The sequence below is a fragment of the Cucurbita pepo genome, chromosome 14 (assembly GCF_057944985.1).
Source record: "Cucurbita pepo subsp. pepo isolate OVF chromosome 14, ASM5794498v1, whole genome shotgun sequence".
NCBI lineage: Eukaryota > Viridiplantae > Streptophyta > Magnoliopsida > Cucurbitales > Cucurbitaceae > Cucurbita > Cucurbita pepo.
Genome location: NC_141811.1, coordinates 6440903 through 6459655, shown reverse-complemented (window position 1 = coordinate 6459655; position 18753 = coordinate 6440903). Strand labels below are relative to the sequence as shown.

Genomic DNA, 18753 nt, shown 5'->3' with positions numbered 1-18753 from the left:
TAGAAATTTCACGTGCCTGACACGTTTTAAATATTAGTTTAATAAAATAGTCGTTGGACTTTGGTCGTTATTATCCACTTTTCGGAAGCGGGCCATAAGGCCCAATAAAAGTTAAAAGGCCCATATAATTGTTTCATGGGCCAACAAACAGCCCAAAATAAATTTATGTCGTTCAATATTCGACTACAGCTTCTGGCCGGTGAAGCTCCTTCTCGCTTCTTGCTTTTTTCTTCCTTAGGGTTTTCGTTGTTAGTCTCCTCAGCGCTTATCTCTCAGCGATGGCGAAGAACAAGAATAAGAAGAAGCGAAGTGGGGCTATTTCAATGGACATAGCCGAAAATACCGCTCAAGAGCTCCCTCAAGGTACGTTTGAGTTGTTTTAGAAGGGATTGCAGATAGTATTTTCAGATAGATTGAGAATTGTATACTCCAGATGTTTGTACTTGTCCTTATTTCTTCGTTGATCCTCTTTAAGATGTTTCAGAACTCTTTTTATTTATTATTTTTTTTTATACTATATGTTTTCTTTGAGTAGTTTTGAAATTTTAACTTATTTCCGCTTGAATCTATAGCGATGGACGTGTCTGAGTCTGCAGTTCATAAACCAGCTTCCGGCGCTCTCAATCTGTAAGCTTCTACCTGGGAATTGTGGTTTATTCTTTAATTTCATGGCCTGGGACGTAGTTTCACTTTAACGCCAATTCCATTCTGCGCTTTTGTTGTTTTTTGTTTTTAATTCGTGTGCTCTCAGTTCCTAATCTTTGTTATGATTGGCCCAAATTCGTTCATTTTCGGATGAGGCTGAAAAATTAGGGGTGATATTATAATGGGCATAACTTCTCTGATTAGAGTAAATTGAGCATCTTACCACAAAAAGTAGTGGATTACTCCCAGGAAACTTTTGATTCCATACTGCTACCTTTCATATGTAGCCACATTACTACTGATTATTATTATTATAATTGGTGGGTCGCTTATAACTTTAAATGCTTAGCTACATGGCTAATAATTAGTGAAAACAGTGCGAGGAATACGTCTTGGAAAGGGTAAATGAGGGAAAACCTTCTATGGTCTATCTTGATGACCTTGTTCAACTTTTTTCATTGAAATTCTATTTTTTATGCCGTTCTTCTCATTAGATGTGTATGTACCTGAGTGTCCAGAGTGTTTTTCATGCATTTATATTCTCAAAATAACACCATGATAATTTTAATATACTTGAGGAGTACTTTACTCTTGGTTTCCTTCAAGAGCATTTACTACATTAGTAGGAAGCATCTTATGCACCCCTTTGATTCGTTTCTAGCCACCAAACTTACTAATATAGACAACTGTTAGGCCCCCAATTGTAAATGTTTATACTTGAGAGGGTAAAAGGGTAAAGTGGGAGAGTAGGAAGGAGGGGAGGAAGATCAGTTATCTTGGGACTTGTAGAGTGTTTTCGGGAGCGAAACAACCCTTTCAAATTGACTGAACTTTGAATGGTGACATTGTCACTTGTTTATCTTTCCTGTATTAGTAAAATGTAAAATGGTACTATTGGTTTCTGTTGTATTGAATACGATGCTTTTCAAATGAAAATGAACGTGTGCATGTAAATTGGTATGATGCTCAATTTGTTAATGCCTTGAAGATTATGGTTGAAACCCACCCATGTTTTCAAAGATTATTGGCATTTGATCTAGAATTTGCTGAATCCCAGTCAATTACCTGGGGAATGGTTGGATAGTATGCATCTGTTAATACTAACCAAACAAGACAATTCCTTGGGTTTTGATAGTATGCATTGCTGTTTAACTTTGGTTGTTATGGAAATTTGAAGCCACCTTTTCCCTGTTTGGGCCACAGACTCTGATCATTACTCATTGTTGTGACAGAAAATTGAAAAAGGGAAGACCAATGAAGCGATCAAAGAATGTTAGGAAGACAATGGCGAAAGCAAAGGCCATATCCAAGAACGAGCAGTCGGCGGAGAAAATATTGAAAAATCAGAGCAAAACTACAAGAATACATTCTGCAAAAACATTGTATGAATGATAGAAATGTGGCTTTTCTTATATTTGATATGTTAAATATTGATTTAAATACTTTAAATTAAATATATTTTCCTTTTATATTTAACATTTATTGTATCAAATACATTAAATATTTATTTGAACATTATTTTAAAAAAATTATATTTGAACATTTTAAATTTTTTTAAAATTAAATTTACACTTTTAGTGTTATCATTAGTACGCACACAGACTTTATGGACCTAGTTGAATATCGGAGACAAATTGTATCCATGTAATTACTGTCTTTTCTTAATGAATTAATTATATTTTTAGCTCTCAATTTAGGCATGAGATAGACTCTAATGACTCGTTTTTTGCAGGACTCGAACCTTAGATTGTTACTTATTGAGGTAGAATATTTAAAAATTCTCATTTAATTTAAAACTTTTAAACGCGCATGCACATAAAGAAAAATTAAATTTAATACGACATCGTTTAGAAATACATTACAAACTGACAACTCATACATAAGTCGATGTGATGATATAAGTAATTTGTAAAATCTTGAAATATAAAAACATGAAGGGTTCGTAAGTAAAACATATCAATGCGGAGGCATGTGCATATCTAATTATTCAAAGAGGATAATTCAAAAAATAGACCAAACTCAAAAAAAAAAAAAAAAAAAAAAAAAAAAAAAAAAAAAAAAATGTTTTGACGTGGCTGACTGTAGACCAGGGTTGCGAAAATATCACTCTCTCGCTTTGCTTATTTTTCTTCTTCTTTGAGTTTGTGAGCGGAAGAAAGCTTTGGCAACTGCCACCCACAACAGCCCGCCCCCACATCCACAGGGTCCACTTCCTTCAACCCTTCTGAGCATCCGACTATCGATTAACTCCGCTCCAAATTCCGGAGTTCTTCCCCAATTTTTCAAATGGGTTTCCTTATGACCCATTCTGGTGGTTTCGGCATCAATTCCATCAAAATTTCAACCTCTAAACCTTTACTCGGCAGGCCGCCAGGTAATACCTCTAATTTGGTTGCCGTTGTCGGTTGAAATGATTCCCTTCTCTGTCTGTATACCTATGGGAGTGGCGAATACTTTTGAACTGTGGGGGATGTTTTGATCACCATGTATATTCAACTTTCTAATAGAGGCTCACTGGTTTCTTTAGGTAAATATGTCGCCCCTTTGAAATTTCTTGGGGGACAATCCGCAGCTCAGGATCAAACTAAAGATATTGATGAGTTAGTGGAGAGTACAAACAGCAGCAATCATTTTCATGCCATGGCTTTTGTAAATGCCGTTTCTGGTAATCCTAATAACTTATCCAAGTCTTGTGTGGATATGGATTATTCTGTTTTGATTATAGTTTGTTCATTACATAACTATGATTGGCAATTTCATAAGTAAATGAATGGATGATTCTTAAGCAATCTGAGGTTTCAACTCTGCTGGGTTTACTATGCATATTCTTAATTTTATTTCAATTTCTATGTTTCCAGCTACAAGTTTCCTTGCAGTAGACGCAGCAAAGGCTGAAAGTTTAGAGCATATGTGGGTAAGAGTTTATAGTCTTCGCATATTGTGTTTTCCAAAGCGTGTGAGATCCCACATCGGTTGGGGAGGAGCACGAAACACCCTTTATAAGGGTGTAGAAATCTCTCCTTAGCAGATGTGTTTTAAAAACCTTGAGGGGAAGCCCGAAAGGAAAAGGCCAAAGAGGATAATATCTGCCAGCGGTGAACCTGAGCCGTTACAAAGATCTCAATTTCTATATTCTTTTGAGGCTTAATTCCCTAAAATCCATTCATTTAATTATTTTTAAAGATGTTGATTAATATTTTCAGCAATTCCTTTAGAATCTTGATGAAATCTATGTGTATTTCTATTTTCCCTTGGTCATATAAGAATGGTTACTTCATTATGACTGCAAAAGAAACTGAAGCTTGGTAACAGGGCTGCTCTTTAGCATTACTCGCCATCTTAGCTTGCTTGCTTGAGATGTTGGTCTCTATAAATTGGATATCATGGTAAATAAATTAGTCGGCGTACGTATATTGCTTGGTGTATAACTGTATATTATATCAGGAACTAGAATTATTTTCCTTCAAGTCAGGAAGGAGCTGCTTCTGTTTATACACTGGCTGATGGTGGCATTGGAGATTGGATTGGAGGCTTCTTGTATTCAGCTGGACAACAGGCTAATGTTGCAGTTCAGGATCAGTTATCTGCTCTGAGTTTTACTAGGTTCAGTCTGGTTTTTCTTCCCTTTACTTTTCATGGCTTTTAATGATTTGAATTTGATAGTAAACGGCTCTTTTCTATTCCTATATACAGTTTGGCAGTAATTTTTGGAGCAGGGTTTGTAACCAGCCTTTCCCCTTGTACGCTGAGTGTTTTGCCTTTGACACTTGGTTACATAGGTAAGCATTTTGTACACTCGTTTTCGAAATTTCGGGATGTTATTTGGTGTCTCGTGTTAATGTGGTGATCCAATGGAACTTTGTAGGAGCATTTGGATCAGGGAAGAGCAGAGCAGAGGTAAATTATTTTCTAAGCGAGTTTCGGTTTTCTCCTCTTGCTCTGTTTGACGTAGTATCAAATTGTAGAAATGTTTTAATTAATTAAGCTCCGGATGTTTGGCAATACATTCAAGGTCCTAGGCTCAGCCTGTCTTCCCATAACATGTTTTCCACCTTTCTTAAAGAAACACTTGAATTCATAGTCAAATTTTTAAAACGAAAACAAGTTTTTTATCACAGTTTTTCTTCTCATTTTCAAAACTTGACTTAGTTTTTGAAAACATTGGTCAAAAGTGAATAACAAAACAAATAAACTTATAGGTAGAGTTAGTTTTACAGCCCAAGCCCACTGCTAGCAGATATTGTCTTCTTTGGGCTTTTCCTTTCGGGCTTCCCCTCAAGGTTTTTAAAACGCGTTTACTAGAGAGAGGTTTCCACACCCTTATAAAGAATGATCCATTCCCCTCTTCAACCGATGTGGGATCTCACAATTAGTGCTTATAAGTTTAATTTTAAATAAACAAGAAAAACCAAATGGTTATCAAATGGGTCTTTAGTAATTTAAAACCCATATTGTCTATGAATTTGGGCTTTGGGTAGACGTATCCTTTGCGGGGTTAGTGGCGTCGGTCATGAGTATATATATTGTAAGGAGCTAGTAGCCTTCAACAACATGGTTACAGAAAAATAATAGTAATGAACCAGGACTAGAAAGAAACTATTCAATGGTTCTATGATGCCAGAGTCTTCATAGTTCTTCCTCTACTTTGAACTTGAGAGCATTTCTATTGAAATCCGTCTGATCTGATGCTTGGGATGAATATGCATGTTTAGGTGAGATAGTTTCCGTGGAAATTGTAAAAAATACGTGCTGACGGTCGTGCGTTGAGACAGACAGTTAATTGGAATTTGAATTGGTCTCTTCTTATTTTCAGGTTGTTGGAAACTCTGTTGCTTTTGCATTAGGACTTGCTACGACCCTAGCACTGTTAGGCATAGCAGCTTCCTTTGCTGGAAAGGCATATGGACAGATTGGCCAAGGTTTACCATTAGCTGCTTCAGGCTTAGCTGTTATTATGGGCCTAAACCTCCTGGAGGTACTCATCAAACCTTGATTTTCTGTATCAACTACGAATTTTGTATACTAATTCTTTGTCTCATTATAAATAGATATCAGTTTCACTTATATGTAAATATTACTCTGCGAATCTTTTGATGGATTTGTTGTATAATTGATCACGAATTGCACAGATAATTGAGTTGCAACTACCCTCATTCTTCGACAATTTCGATCCCCGTTCTGCTGCTGCCAACTTTCCATCAAGTAACTGGCACCTTCATTACTTGTTGACCACTTGCTTACTCATTTGAATGCTCTAACAAGCCTTTAAATTTGATGTGTTAGGCGTGCAAGCATATCTGGCTGGGCTAACGTTTGCTTTAGCAGCATCTCCTTGCAGTACTCCTGTGCTGGCTACTTTACTTGGATATGTAGCTACATCCAAGGTGCCTTAAATCGTTTCTTATACTGATATGACTTCGATCTTAATATGATATCGACCTGTTGTCGTTTTTTATTTCATATCATAGTTTCTACCATATTATACACGAGAGCGTAAGAAGGTTATATTTGTTGGATGATGAAAGTCCCACGTCGGCTAATTTAGGTAATGATCCTGGGTTTAGAAACAAAGAATACTCTCTCCATTGGTATGAGGTCTTTTGGGGAAGCCCAAAGCAAAGCCATGAGAGCTTATGTTCAAAGTGGACAATATCATACTATTGTGGAGAGTCGTGTTTGTTTAACATGGTATCAGAGTCATGCCCTAAACTTAGTCGTGCCAATAGATTGGTAAATCCTCAAATGTCGAACAAAGGACTCCAAAAAGAAAAATGAGTCAAGCCTCCTCGAACGCAGTAAAAAATGACCAAGACTCCAAAGGAGTCGAGGCTCGGTTAAGGGGAGGCGTGCTTTGTTCGAGGGGAGGTATTGGATGATGAAAGTCCCACATCGGCTAATTTAGAGAATGATCATGGGTTTATAAACAGAGAATACTCTCTCCATTGGTATGAAGCCTTTTGGGGAAGGCCAAAGCAAAGCCACGAGAGCTTATGCTCAAAGTATCATACCATTGTGGAGAGTCGTGTTCGTCTAACAATATTAATCCTTTCCTTTTTAGCATTCCTGTTAGTGAGTACTCTCTTTATAACAGGATCCCATCGTCGGTGGAAGCCTCCTCTTGACGTACACAACGGGGTATGTCGTGCCGTTACTTCTTGCTGCCTCATTCGCTGGAGCATTGCAGGTAACATGGTTATATATAATAGGAATGAGAATCAGAAGAGTATCAGCTGAGCCCCATTGGGTTATTTTTTGATGCTCTAATTATTCATTTTGGATTGATTTTTTGTCCTAAACGAGTGGTTACATGAGTGCAGAGCCTTCTGTCATTCCGCAAGTTCTCATCATGGATTAATCCTATAAGGTAATTCCTTTTAAACTCATACTTCACATGAATAAGATGAACAGATGAATTGTTGATCGGTGGTGGTGGTTGTATTTGTTGTTGATGCTTGCAGTGGAGCATTACTGTTGGGGGGAGGTGTTTATAGTTTCTTGGACAGATTATTTCCAGTCACCATGGCAATGTAGAACAGATTATTTCCAGTTCTTCAATTTGATGTGGATAAGCTCAACCCTCTGTAAATGTTTATTCAACCTTCAATCATAATCATCTCTATTACCCATTTAGTGTAAGGCGTTATTTTTGAAATAACGTTGCATGTTGACGATGAAATTATCTATACTCTACGCTTCATCTTAATCAAACGATTTAAAAGTTTCAATAATACCCTTATAATTTCATAAAAGTTTTAAAAAATACTCTTACGTTAATTTTAGACCAAAATTGTTGGTATTTAGTTTTTAAAATGCTTTCAAATTTTTAAAAGTTTCACTAATATATATAATTTTTTTTGAAAAAGTTAAAAAATGACATTCTACCCTATTTAAAAAAATATTCATGAATTTTTAAAATTAATATCAATATTTTCAACTTTTATATATATATTTGGATTGTGATGTCCTACATTGGTTGGGGAGTAGAACAATCCACCATTTATAAGGGTGTGGAAACCTTCTTTTAGTAGATGCATTTTAAAACCTTGAGGGGAAGCACGAAAGGGAGGTGTGGAAACCTTCCTTAGCAGACGCGTTTTAAAGCTTTAAGGGGAAGCAGGAAAGGGAGGTGTGGAAACCTTCCCTAGTGCGCGTTTTAAAGGGAGGTGTGGAAACCTTCTCTTGCAGACGCGTTTTAAAAGGAGGTGTGGAAACCTTCCCTGCAGACGCGTTTTAAAGGGAGGTGTGGAAACCTTCCCCTGTGGACGCTTTTTAAAAGGAGGTGTGGAAACCTTCCCTTGCATACGCGTTTTAAAGGGAGGTGTGGAAACCTTCCCTAGTGCATTTTAAAGCCTTGAGGAGAAACACGAAAGGGAAAACCCATATATCGATTTTTTATGGTCGCTAATATAAATAAATGTCGACTATAAATTTATAATAAATGTTTTTGAAACATCATATAACCAGTTTTATAAAGTTATTTTTTAAAATGAAAGTGATAAAAACTTTTAAAAATTATATATTTGAAATAAAAGTATTAACAATTTTTATTCCAAACTTAGTTTTAAGAAATATTTTTATTAATTTAATAACAAAATGTTTAAAAGAAAAAAAAAAAAAACTTTAAATCTTTAATATAAACCTCACCCCACAAACAGAAAATAAAATCCACTACTATCCTTAATTCCTTATCTAATAATATCTCTCTATTTATAAATTGGAAAATAAATAAGAAAATAAAGACAAAGGAAATGATAAAATTTCCTCCACAAACAAATTAAAAGGTGCCATTTTTTTTATGTTTTTTTTTTTTTTTTTTCTTTTGTGTTCTTCGTTGAGAAAGGCCCAGAACAAACTTTCTAGGCCCAAAAGTTTCATTAAAAAACTAGTGGGCTCCATGGCCCACCATCTCCTCGTACTGCTTGAACGATTCCTGTCTCTGCAACCTCATCTCGTCGTTGAACTTCTTGATAAAGGCCTCAACTCGGCGGTTCAACTCGTCCTGAGTCAGCGACGGTTCTCTCTTCACCCTCCCCGAGCTTCCGGGCGACGGACTCGGCGAACCGCCGCTGCTCCGTTCGTTGAACGTCCCCGACTTCTTCATCACCTTCGATGGCGGCGTCGCCGGGTCCACTAGAGCGGCGCCTCTTCGCCCGTGTGACTCCCACGTGTCCGACTTTCTCAAGTGCCTCGTTAGCGGCATCGACCTTCTTTCCGTTATTGTTCTCCACGTGCTCTCCAATGTCTCCTGCCGCTTCGGTTTTGAAACTCCCAACGGCTTTCCTGCACGGCCAACAAAACACACGCAAACTTCACTTTAATTACTCTTTTTGCCACTTTCGAATTATAATCCATTTGAAGGGTAGTTTCGGTATTATAAATGGAACTTGGCCCGTTGGTTACAGCCATTTAACGGCACTGAGATTAATCAGATGCGTGACCTTCCATCGTAAGGCTCAGTGTTTCTGACAGCTTTTTCAAAATAAAAATTTACCAGAAAAGAAAAGAAAATCGGTTTCGTTTGGTTCATTGTGTTACGGACTGGATCCGGCGATCTTCTCCGGCACGATAGTCTGAAACCGCCGGGGTTTTCATTACAGAGAAATTTCAGTCATCTAATTCTTACATTCACTAAAATCTATTGGAATGGCGAAATGAGCAGTGATTTTACTAACCAGCTATAGCAGAAACCATATTGATGTACTAAAAAAAGCAGAGAGAAAGAGATCGAACCTTCAGGACTAGCTTTCACGAGTTTCCGTTGGCCGATTCTTGAAGAAACCGGCGGTCTCTCGTTCTCATTTGAAAACATAAGTCCGATGGAATCTTTCCTCTGCAGAGCGTTGGTAATCGGGCTCGATACACCACTCTCATCAGAAGTTTTAAACAAAGAATCATTCTCCCCTTTCTTCTCCATTTCAGAAACCCTAGATTCTACCTTCATCCGTCCGTACACGCCGTTCGATTCTTCGATTTGAAGGTCCGAAACGTTCGTCGCAACGTTCGGAATCGCGTTGTAACTGTATCCATTAAAAATTTCGCTACCGCCACACACAGCATACGCCGAGGAGATCTTAGCAACCGGAAATGGAGCGATCGTCTGAGGAATCGGCGGTACGGAAGCATCATCCTCCAGCTTAGGCTGGAACTTAGAAGAGGCAACAATACTGATGATTATGCAATTAATAAGCAAGTAGAGATAAGGAGGTGTTAACCAGGAGAGAAAGCAGGTCCAGATGGAAGGGATTTCAGAGACGATGAAATCGGACACCACTGGAACAGAGAGCTTCAGAAAGACGGCCATGGACAAAACTCCGGTGGAAACTAAGAGGATCTTGAGAGAGAGGATCCACTGGTAGCTGGAGTTAGAGGAGAGAATCGACATGGCGATTTTCCGGTGAGGCTTAGAATCTTACCTTCGCGATTGATCTGGTTTACCTGAGATTCTTGGCGGTGGGGCGCGGAACAGAGAGAAATGGTTGGTTGAAAGGCACCAGGCTTTTATGCAAATAGCCCTTTTATATATACTGACCTCCTCCATATATTTTTCCATTTTTTTTTTATTATTATTATTAAATATTAAATAGTGTTTTGTTTTATTTATTTACAACTATTAAATATTAAATAGTATTTTTAATGATAAAAAATAATATTGATTGTTTAAAAGAAAAATAAATTATTTTCACAATTTAAAATTGAAAAAAATAATAATAAAAGAACTCTCACTAGTTTTTGACAATTTATTTATAGGATATTACATTAAATCTTATAATTAATGATATTAAATAATCTAAAAAAGAAAATATGAGTTGAATTATATAAGATAGAAGTAGTAGTTAATTTGAAGGGGCATTTATGTAATAACACATGGCGAGAGTGTTTGCAGTGGGGAAGGAAAGGACAGGGGTGGATGATTTAAATATTTGAAAAGGTGGCCAGTTTCCAACGGCTATATTTAACGAAAAATAAGACCGTTGAAAGCGGAGACCCGGATCCATTGGGCGGTGGATCCACTGTTGTATCCCACGTGCCAATCCACCCGCTCCAGCCAACCGACTTCCCTTCATTTGTACCACCAGATATAGAGAGAGAAATTTAAATTTACAAAACGAATATGCCGTAATAGCAAAACGACACCGTATATATTCTCCACTGACAGTCATGCTATGTTTTGCCATTTGCCATGTAAAGCCGTATTTTAGATTATATGATGATGCAAGATGAAAGTCATGATGATAATTATTGGTAGAATGATTCGGATTTGATTTGGGTATAGAACCTCTTCACTCAGGGACATGAGATCTCATGCATTTATGTATGTCACATGTATCGAACCTTGTCCAAATGGATTGCTCCCTCTCCCTCTCATGGAACTAGCAACCACACAACGAGCCTTTCTCAATCCTCCTTCATTTTCTTCTCAAGCAAGTAAGGTCACACTGGCAATGAAACCCAAAACCCTAAATCGTACTAGTGAATAACGATGGTCCTTCTATCAACGACGATCCATTTCAGGGGTGATTTAGGATCGTAGGACGAAACTAAATGAAAATCAAATTAACATATCAAATAAAAGGGTTAAATCATGAAAAGTTATATGAAATAATATAAGAAATGAATGAGAATATGTTTGGATGCAACACTAATTATAATAATAATACATGAAAAAAAAGAAAAAAGAAAAAAAAGCCAATGTATCTTAATTGTTGGCTAATTCTTGAAACAATTCTTTGCTTCTTTACAGTTCATTCCGATACCTTTCTTGATCTTTCATTTGTGTGTCATTTTTTTGTCTTATAAATATAGACAATGTCGGTTATATCATCCATTGATATCTTTTCACTCTATATTCATATCTTCAACTCGGATACAGTCCAGGTACTGTTTCTTCTGATATTCAATTTTATGTCTAATAGATCGTACCGTGCAGGAAAGAGCAATATGGGGTCGTTCATATGGGATAGAATCAACAAAAAATGGAAGATTTACACAAATTTTGAAGAAAACTTGGCCGTCCTACAAAAAACATCAAGGAATCTAGTGACCCAATTAGAAGAACTCGATCGAAGTTCGAGTTGGGAAGGAAGCGACGAATGGGAGGAGAAAGTAGAGGCATTGATAGACCAAGTAGAACACATCGAAAGATCAATCCAAAAATGGAACCTTTTCAGTACAGTTCCTGTTTATCTCTATGGAAGGCATGTTGTAAACAAGATGAACGAGGCAAAACAGCTACTTGAAGAAGGTAATTACTACCTCCCCAAGTTCTTCAAGTACTTGATTCTTGGAGGAGGAGTGGCAGCAGGATATGCCGCAAGGGAGTTCGTTAAACAAGGCGTGAAGCCGGGGCAGCTCGTCATCGTTTCGGAGGAGTCGGTAGCGCCATACGAACGTCCCGCGCTCAGCAAGGGATATCTATTTCCGACGAATGCGGCGAGGCTGCCGGAGTTTCATGTTTGTGTTGGGAGTGGAGGGGAGAGATTGGATCCTAATTGGTATGAGGAGAAAGGGATAGAATTGATACTCAACACAAAGATTGTGGAAGCAACGCTTAATTCCAAAGCTTTGAGAAGTGAAAATGGTAGAATTTTAAAGTTTGGAGCTTTGATCATTGCAACAGGATCAAGGGTTAAAAAATTGAGTGATTTTGGTGTAAAAGGAGATGATCAAGCCAAGAATGTTTTGTATTTGAGAGATGTTAAAGATGCTGATAAAATTATTGAAGAAATTAGAGTTAAAAAAAATGGGAAAGTTGTAGTTGTTGGAGGTGGATACATTGGACTTGAAGTTGGCGCAGCTTTAAAACTCAACAATTTGAGTGTCACAATGGTGTATAATGATCCATGGCTCATGTCCCGACTATTTACGAAAGAGATCGCTGAATTCTACGAGCGATACTACATGTCAAGAGGGATTAATCTCATAAACGAGACGTCTGTGATCGAGCTCGAAGCCGATTCGAGCGGTGAGGTAAAGAAGGTGAAGCTAAAAAATGGGAGGGAGTTAGAAGCTGACTTTGTTGTAGTTGGGGTTGGTGCAAGACCTTCTACAAGGCTATTCCAAGGGCAGATTGAGATGAGTAGAGGAGGGATTAAAACGGATGGGTTGTTTAAAACGAGCATCGACGACGTGTATGCGATCGGGGACGTGGCTTGGTTTCCGATGAAGATTTATAATGAGATGAGGAGAGTTGAACATGTTGATCATGCAAGAAAATCAGCTATGAAAGTTGTGGAGGGTATCATGGCAAAGGGGGAGGTTGTTGAAGAATATGATTATGTACCCTACTTTTACTCGCGTGTTTTCGATCTGTCGTGGCGGTTTTACGGAGACAACGTCGGAGATGCAACCGTGGTGTTTGGAAATAGAAATCCGAGAGCGAAGAAGCCGAAGTTTGGGTGTTATTGGATCAAAGATGGGAGAATAATGGGAGGTTTCTTAGAGGGAGGGAGTGATGAAGAAAACAAGGCCATTGAGAATTTGGTATGGCATCAGCATATGGTTGAGGATTTACAAGAATTGAAAGACAAAGGTGTTTCTTTTGCTTTCGAACTTCAGGATTTCGAGAAAACATATGTTGTCTGAACTATAGACATCTCTCAAGCAAGATCATAACTGCAAGCCTGCACTTGTATTTGCAAATATTTGCTATTGGTTTTATATGATAAATGGAGACCATATATGAATAACGGACGAGTACATAAATAAACCGAGACCATATATGAATAAGAGTGATCCTGAAAATAGGATGACTAAGAAAGACTCAAAAGAATTGAAAGTTACTACCTATACCAACCGTGTACCTTTTTTTTTCGGTAGCTAAACCTTAGAAAATTCAAAATTAAGCGTGTTCTGCTTGGAGCAATTATGTGATGAGCGATCTATTGAACACAACTCTTTTGTAGGAACACGCACATTCTTTATTAAGACCAATCAAGAAGAGATTACATGACATTTTGTAGAAACTACTATATTCTACTGTGCTTGGGAGTGGAGGGTATTCATAGGAGAGGTCAGACAATTTATTCCTAAAATATCTTAATCATTTTCCTAAAATATTTAGTTATTTTCTTTGTTTCTAAAGTATATAGACAATGTGCTAGTACAATTTTTAAGTTTGACCCTATTAGACTAGTGATGATTTTTTAACATTCCCTTTCAGCACGGGTCCTTATTCGCCGCACCATGTTGAATTGACAATGAAAGCCTTCATATTGGCAAGTTTGCCACTTGGTCATACATTTTCTTCCTTCAAGATTTTCTACTAGGTGAACGGTAGACTAGTTGGTGCAATGGAGTGGTACCAGAAAGTTAACTTTCTCGTGCAAATACTCTTTTAAGAGTTTTAACCACGTACTTTCTTGAGTTGCTCCCGTCGATGTTTTGTACTTTATTTCTAGTTGACAATGATATTGTTGGTTGTCTTTTGCTGTACTAAGAAATTGTTCTTGAACCGATCTTAAACACATACCCAGTGGTTGATTTGTGGGTATCATGGTCTCCATAGTCAGTATCATAATACCCAACTAGCTTGCAGTTTTTGCTTTTTTTTTTTTTTTTTACAAAAAAGTCATAATTGATTGTACCTTTGACATATCTCAAGATCCGTCGAGCTGCATCCAAATGAGGTTTTTTTTGGACTTTGCATGTACCGACTTATGATACCAACTACATTCTTAAAGCCCTTTAGTTGGTTCATGTAAATCTTTTGAGCCAGCTCTTCATGCAAGAAAACATTTTTCACATCCATTTGCCATAATTTCCAATTTTTACTTACGACAAGCGCTAGCAAGACCCATACGGTAGTGATCTTAGCCACTGAACTAAACGTTTCATCATAGTCTACTCCATATTGTTGAGAGAATCCTCAAGCTACATATTAAACCTTTTATCTCTCGACATACCCATCCAGGGTACGCTTTATTTTATAAATCCTCTAGCAAAAGATGTGATATGAACCAAGAGACATCAATCAAACTTCATTCTTCTTCAATGTAGCATGAGTTGAAACATCTTTTGATAATTTTGACAACCTTTTCTTCACATCTTCATTGAAGTATATTGTATGATTGATGTCTCTTGGTTCATATCAAGATGACTTTGACATCTCCTAGTCTTTTGTGGTAGAATTTCTCTAATGTTGTTCGAGTTTGATAAGACTTTCTTTTTTTAGGGCCACCATGCTTCTACACACCACCTGGATTGACAGTCATGTGCATTGAGTATCCTGGATCAACGATCAAGTCATTCTCATAATCGTTATGCTCTCCCATCATTGTCATGAGTGCTAGCTCATCTTGTTCTAAAACACATAGTAGCTCTGCATCCCATTCATCCTCCATCTCCATTTTGGAGGTTGCTGTATTATTTTTTACGGACTTTTTCTTGGATCAACCATCCTTAGACATGTATCACCTCTTTCTACAATTATATAAAATGCCTTCAAATCTCTGGTAGTCATTCTTCTGAGTTCTCCTAGGTTATGCAGTTTCTTTCTTTGTCGCTATTTTTGTATCCATGCGACTTACTGTTGCTCCGACTTTTACTTGTGTAGAGTGCTTCTTCTCCACTCTTTAGCGTGATGCCTCCCATTTGCATAGCCATAAATTTTTGGCTGGCTAGCAAATTTCAAACTCTACAAGCAATGGTTGAACGGATTATCCTTATACAACAACAATAAAACTTATATATTCTAGTTACAATCTGTGGATTAATCCTCTTCGTTCGAGCTTCTCCAATGATGGACCCCAGATCAAATTTAGTAATCTCCTGACAAATCAATTTGACCCTATGGAAGTATTGGGCAATCGTCATATCACGTTGTGATTGTGAAATTGATAACAACTCGTTTTCTAGAAGTTGTAACCTCGTATCGTTCTTCTTTGAGAAAAACGACATGAACATATCTCATGCTTCTTTCGATTTCTTGTCATCTGAAATGTGCTCCAACAACTCTTCTTCATTGTGATCTTCAAAGAAAACATTGTTTTGTCTGTTTTAATTCTCCGTTTGCGCAAGGCGCCATTAGGATCCTCCTTTGGCGGCGTAGTTTTTCTTCTGCCAACAATCTCCTTGAAGTTTTGTCCTTGTAGAAACGATATCATACATGTTGCACACGCGTTGTAGTTGTTGCTGTTTAGTTTCTTGATTCCTCCGACGACTTAGAGATCACCCATCGTGTTGGCAATACCTCATTAATACCATGGACTACTCACGACACAAAGAAACTCACTTGATAATAATCTCAATAAATTATTTTTGACGTGGAAGATCATAAAAAGCTATCACTCATTAACGTTCACAGTGGTTTTGTCACTTTTGCTAATTTAACATTTTTGAAAATAGCTCGAAGTTGGAGGATATTTCTGTAATTTAGCCTCAAGTAAACTTAACGCATCAATCGTGCCACGTGGACAAAACTAATGGTTACTGTTTTCATTTCAGCCGAACCAACTGCTACATAATCTTACCGACGGACAGACGGCCTAGTCCCGTCGAGAGATAATCGAAGCCCCCTGTAGATTATTTTCGCCGCCCACCGATCAAATGGATGACGTCGTCGGAAACAACCGTATTCGTAATCTGATAGACGGCTTTCACCACCGCGACCTGCGGACTAAGATCATCCACTTTCTCAACGGCGTTGGCAAGTTCGCCGTGGACTCTACCATATTCACCTCTCTCAAGGCCGTCTCCGGTTCTTTTTCCTCTCTCTTTTTCACAAACATACATCTGTGGATTATGTTACGAAGTTTCTTGTGATTTCAATTTTTTCATTTACATCGAAAACACTACGAACCCTAATTAGTTCTGGTTAAGATCCAGTATCGTGTTCTATAGCTCTAATAGTTTGTATGGGCTTCTTCGCTACCCCAACCAAATATTCTGTTGGACTTTCTGAAATATCGGATTTATTCCCCCTCCGCCGCCCCAAAAGGATGGAAAATCTTTGTGATAGTATTACGTTTGTATTGTATTAGGAATATGCGTGGAAGAAAATTGAAGTTTGCATATTGCAATAGGATGGTTTGTGTGTCGTAGTTCTTTATGAAGTTCCAAGTAGTTGAATTCTGCTCGGCCTGAATGTTAAATTTTCCTCCAGCAGTTCCAAAATAAGTACCGAAATTTGGATTCCACTTTATTTTGATCCAGTTTTCCCTCGAGTGACTCTAGGTGAAAATTCTCAATTTATTGTGCCAAGTCTCCATGAGTTAACACGTTCGATAAAGTTTGGGGTTGATGACCCTGATTAGGTCATTGTGTTGCATTTTCTGTAGGTGGGCGGCTAGAGACCTGGTCCATATTTTCTGTGTGATTTAGCCTTTGTTGTTGTGATTTAGCCTTTGTTGTTCAGATTTTCTTCTTTCTTTTTTTTTTTTTTTTTTTTTTTTTAAGAGTTTGGCTTAAGTTTATCTAGACATATGGTGTGAGATCCCACATTGATTAAGGAAGAGATTGAAACATTCTTTACAAGGGTGTGTAAACCTGTCTTAGGTGTGTAAACCTGTCGCTATACGATGCAAAACCTTGAGGGAAAGCTCAAAAAGGACAATATCTGATAGTGAGTTTAGGCTATTACAAATGGTATAAGAGCCAAACACCGGGCGATGTGCTAGTGAGGAGGTTGAGTCTCGAAGGGTGGTGGACATGAGGTGGTGTGCTAGTAAGGATACTGGGCCCTGAAGGGGAGTGAATTGGGGGATCCCACATCGATTAGAGAAAGGAACGAATGCCAGCGAGGACGTTGGGTCTTGAAGGGAGTGGATTTTGAGATCTCACATCAGTCGGGGAGGAGTATGAAACATTATAAGGGTGTGGAAACCTCACCCTAGAAGACACGTTTTAAAAATCTTGAGGAGAAGCTTGAAAGGGAAAGCCCAGAAAAGACAATATGTGCTAGCGGTGGGTTTGGACTGTTAACATAGGGTTGAGGAGTTACCTCTCCATCCTCCCTTTTGAGAGAGGGGAAGGTTTTGTGGCTATGGAATTTACGCTGTTTTCTGGGACTTTGGAGAGAGGAATAACAAGATCTTGAGAAGTCTGAGTGATGTTCGGGCCTTTGTTAGGTCCAAAGTTTTTTTGTTGGCTTCGCTGAGATCATCCCTTATTGTGCCAGTTTTAGATTATATTCTGATTGGTTTAGATTTTAAAAAATGGTTTAGGGTTCAGTTTTTTGTTTTTTCTTGATCTGAATCGTTGGTATAATATTGCTTTTGGTAAAAGACTGACCTGAATTGATCTAGTTGCATTCTTACTGATAATTTGCTGTCATTTTAGTTGGTTTTGTCTACGGAAGACAATTAACTCAATTCAAATGGAGAAAAAGGCATTGTTATGTTTACAGCTTCTTGCTTTATAACTTTTGCCTGAAATGATCAATGCCCTGGTTTTTCATGGATGAGCTTTGGAAGACTTCTGCTAGTATTTGACTTCGCGTTTCCTTATTTTCGGTTTCTTCTCATACTTGGGTGATGTAGGTAATAATCAGGTGAATAAGATTAGGCAGGGAGGATTAAAGGACACGCCCCATTCACCTTCTTTAAATGAAAAGCAACCAGAAGAGCTTAAGCTAGTGATGGATAAGATGGCGGCAGAGATGGAAGAAGCAGAGGCAAACAAGAACAAAATGAAACTACACCATTGTACATCTGCAAACATTGTTGATGGGTCTGTACCACTGAAGAAGTTGCCAGGGGAAGGTCCCAAAGGATCAGCCAACGTAATGCAAAACAAGAAACGGATCTTCATCCGTTCCCGACTGTAGACGATATCGAGTCCATTGTTGTGTAGCATAGCAAGAATAATGGATTCCTTTCTTGCCAAGGTATATAAGTTGGTGATAGTGTTTGATGTTAAAATTAGTTTATACTTTATCATGTCTTTAAAGCTATGGCATCCAATATTATCATGGATGGCGTTCTTAGCAAGTAGAATACAAACCCCTCTTGTTCCCTCGTGTGTTTTAAGATTGATTTGGCTAATAGCATTTTGTTTTTGCCAGAATCGGTATATTGACAGTCTCATTGGTGTAAAATAGGTATTGTCGTCAAGTAGCTTAGCACGATCTATCATTTCAAATATCAATAGTTCGATTCCTACCCATAGTTGTTG

At 37.8% G+C, this 18753-nt stretch overlaps 4 protein-coding genes and 1 pseudogene across 5 annotated transcripts; 4 read left to right on the top strand and 1 right to left on the bottom strand.

Annotated features, from left to right (window-relative positions):
- The first annotated feature begins 180 nt into the window (after positions 1-180).
- On the top strand, positions 181-2121 carry LOC147789400 (uncharacterized). The gene is made up of 3 exons (XM_087117384.1): positions 181-363; positions 573-627; positions 1878-2121. The coding sequence occupies exons 1-3, from the start codon at positions 279-281 to the stop codon at positions 2035-2037; spliced, it is 300 nt and encodes a 99-aa protein (XP_086973510.1). The 5' UTR covers positions 181-278; the 3' UTR covers positions 2038-2121.
- Positions 2122-2762: 641 nt separating this feature from the next.
- CCDA (cytochrome c biogenesis protein family) lies at positions 2763-7275 on the top strand. Of its 2 annotated transcripts, none has more exons than XM_087117383.1 (12): positions 2763-3019; positions 3173-3310; positions 3504-3559; positions 4097-4248; positions 4339-4424; positions 4511-4542; positions 5459-5620; positions 5775-5847; positions 5929-6029; positions 6737-6829; positions 6963-7009; positions 7104-7275. In XM_087117383.1, the coding sequence occupies exons 1-12, from the start codon at positions 2932-2934 to the stop codon at positions 7174-7176; spliced, it is 1101 nt and encodes a 366-aa protein (XP_086973509.1). In that variant the 5' UTR covers positions 2763-2931; the 3' UTR covers positions 7177-7275. The 2 variants fall into 2 exon arrangements, with proteins under 2 accessions (XP_086973509.1, XP_023553444.1); XM_023697676.2 differs by having other exon boundaries at positions 2764-3019; positions 4118-4248.
- Positions 7276-8317: 1042 nt separating this feature from the next.
- Positions 8318-10148, bottom strand: LOC111810314 (uncharacterized). The gene is made up of 2 exons (XM_023697010.2): positions 9376-10148; positions 8318-8925 (listed from the first exon to the last, which is right to left on the bottom strand). Exons 1-2 carry the CDS (start codon positions 10025-10027, stop codon positions 8528-8530), a joined length of 1050 nt encoding a protein of 349 aa, XP_023552778.1. The 5' UTR covers positions 10028-10148; the 3' UTR covers positions 8318-8527.
- Positions 10149-11492: 1344 nt separating this feature from the next.
- Positions 11493-13313, top strand: LOC111810487 (monodehydroascorbate reductase, seedling isozyme pseudogene; annotated as a pseudogene).
- A 2795-nt stretch (positions 13314-16108) lies between these two features.
- Positions 16109-18645, top strand: LOC111810104 (uncharacterized). The gene is made up of 2 exons (XM_023696676.2): positions 16109-16339; positions 18120-18645. The coding sequence occupies exons 1-2, from the start codon at positions 16189-16191 to the stop codon at positions 18404-18406; spliced, it is 438 nt and encodes a 145-aa protein (XP_023552444.2). The 5' UTR covers positions 16109-16188; the 3' UTR covers positions 18407-18645.
- The last annotated feature ends 108 nt before the right edge of the window (positions 18646-18753 follow it).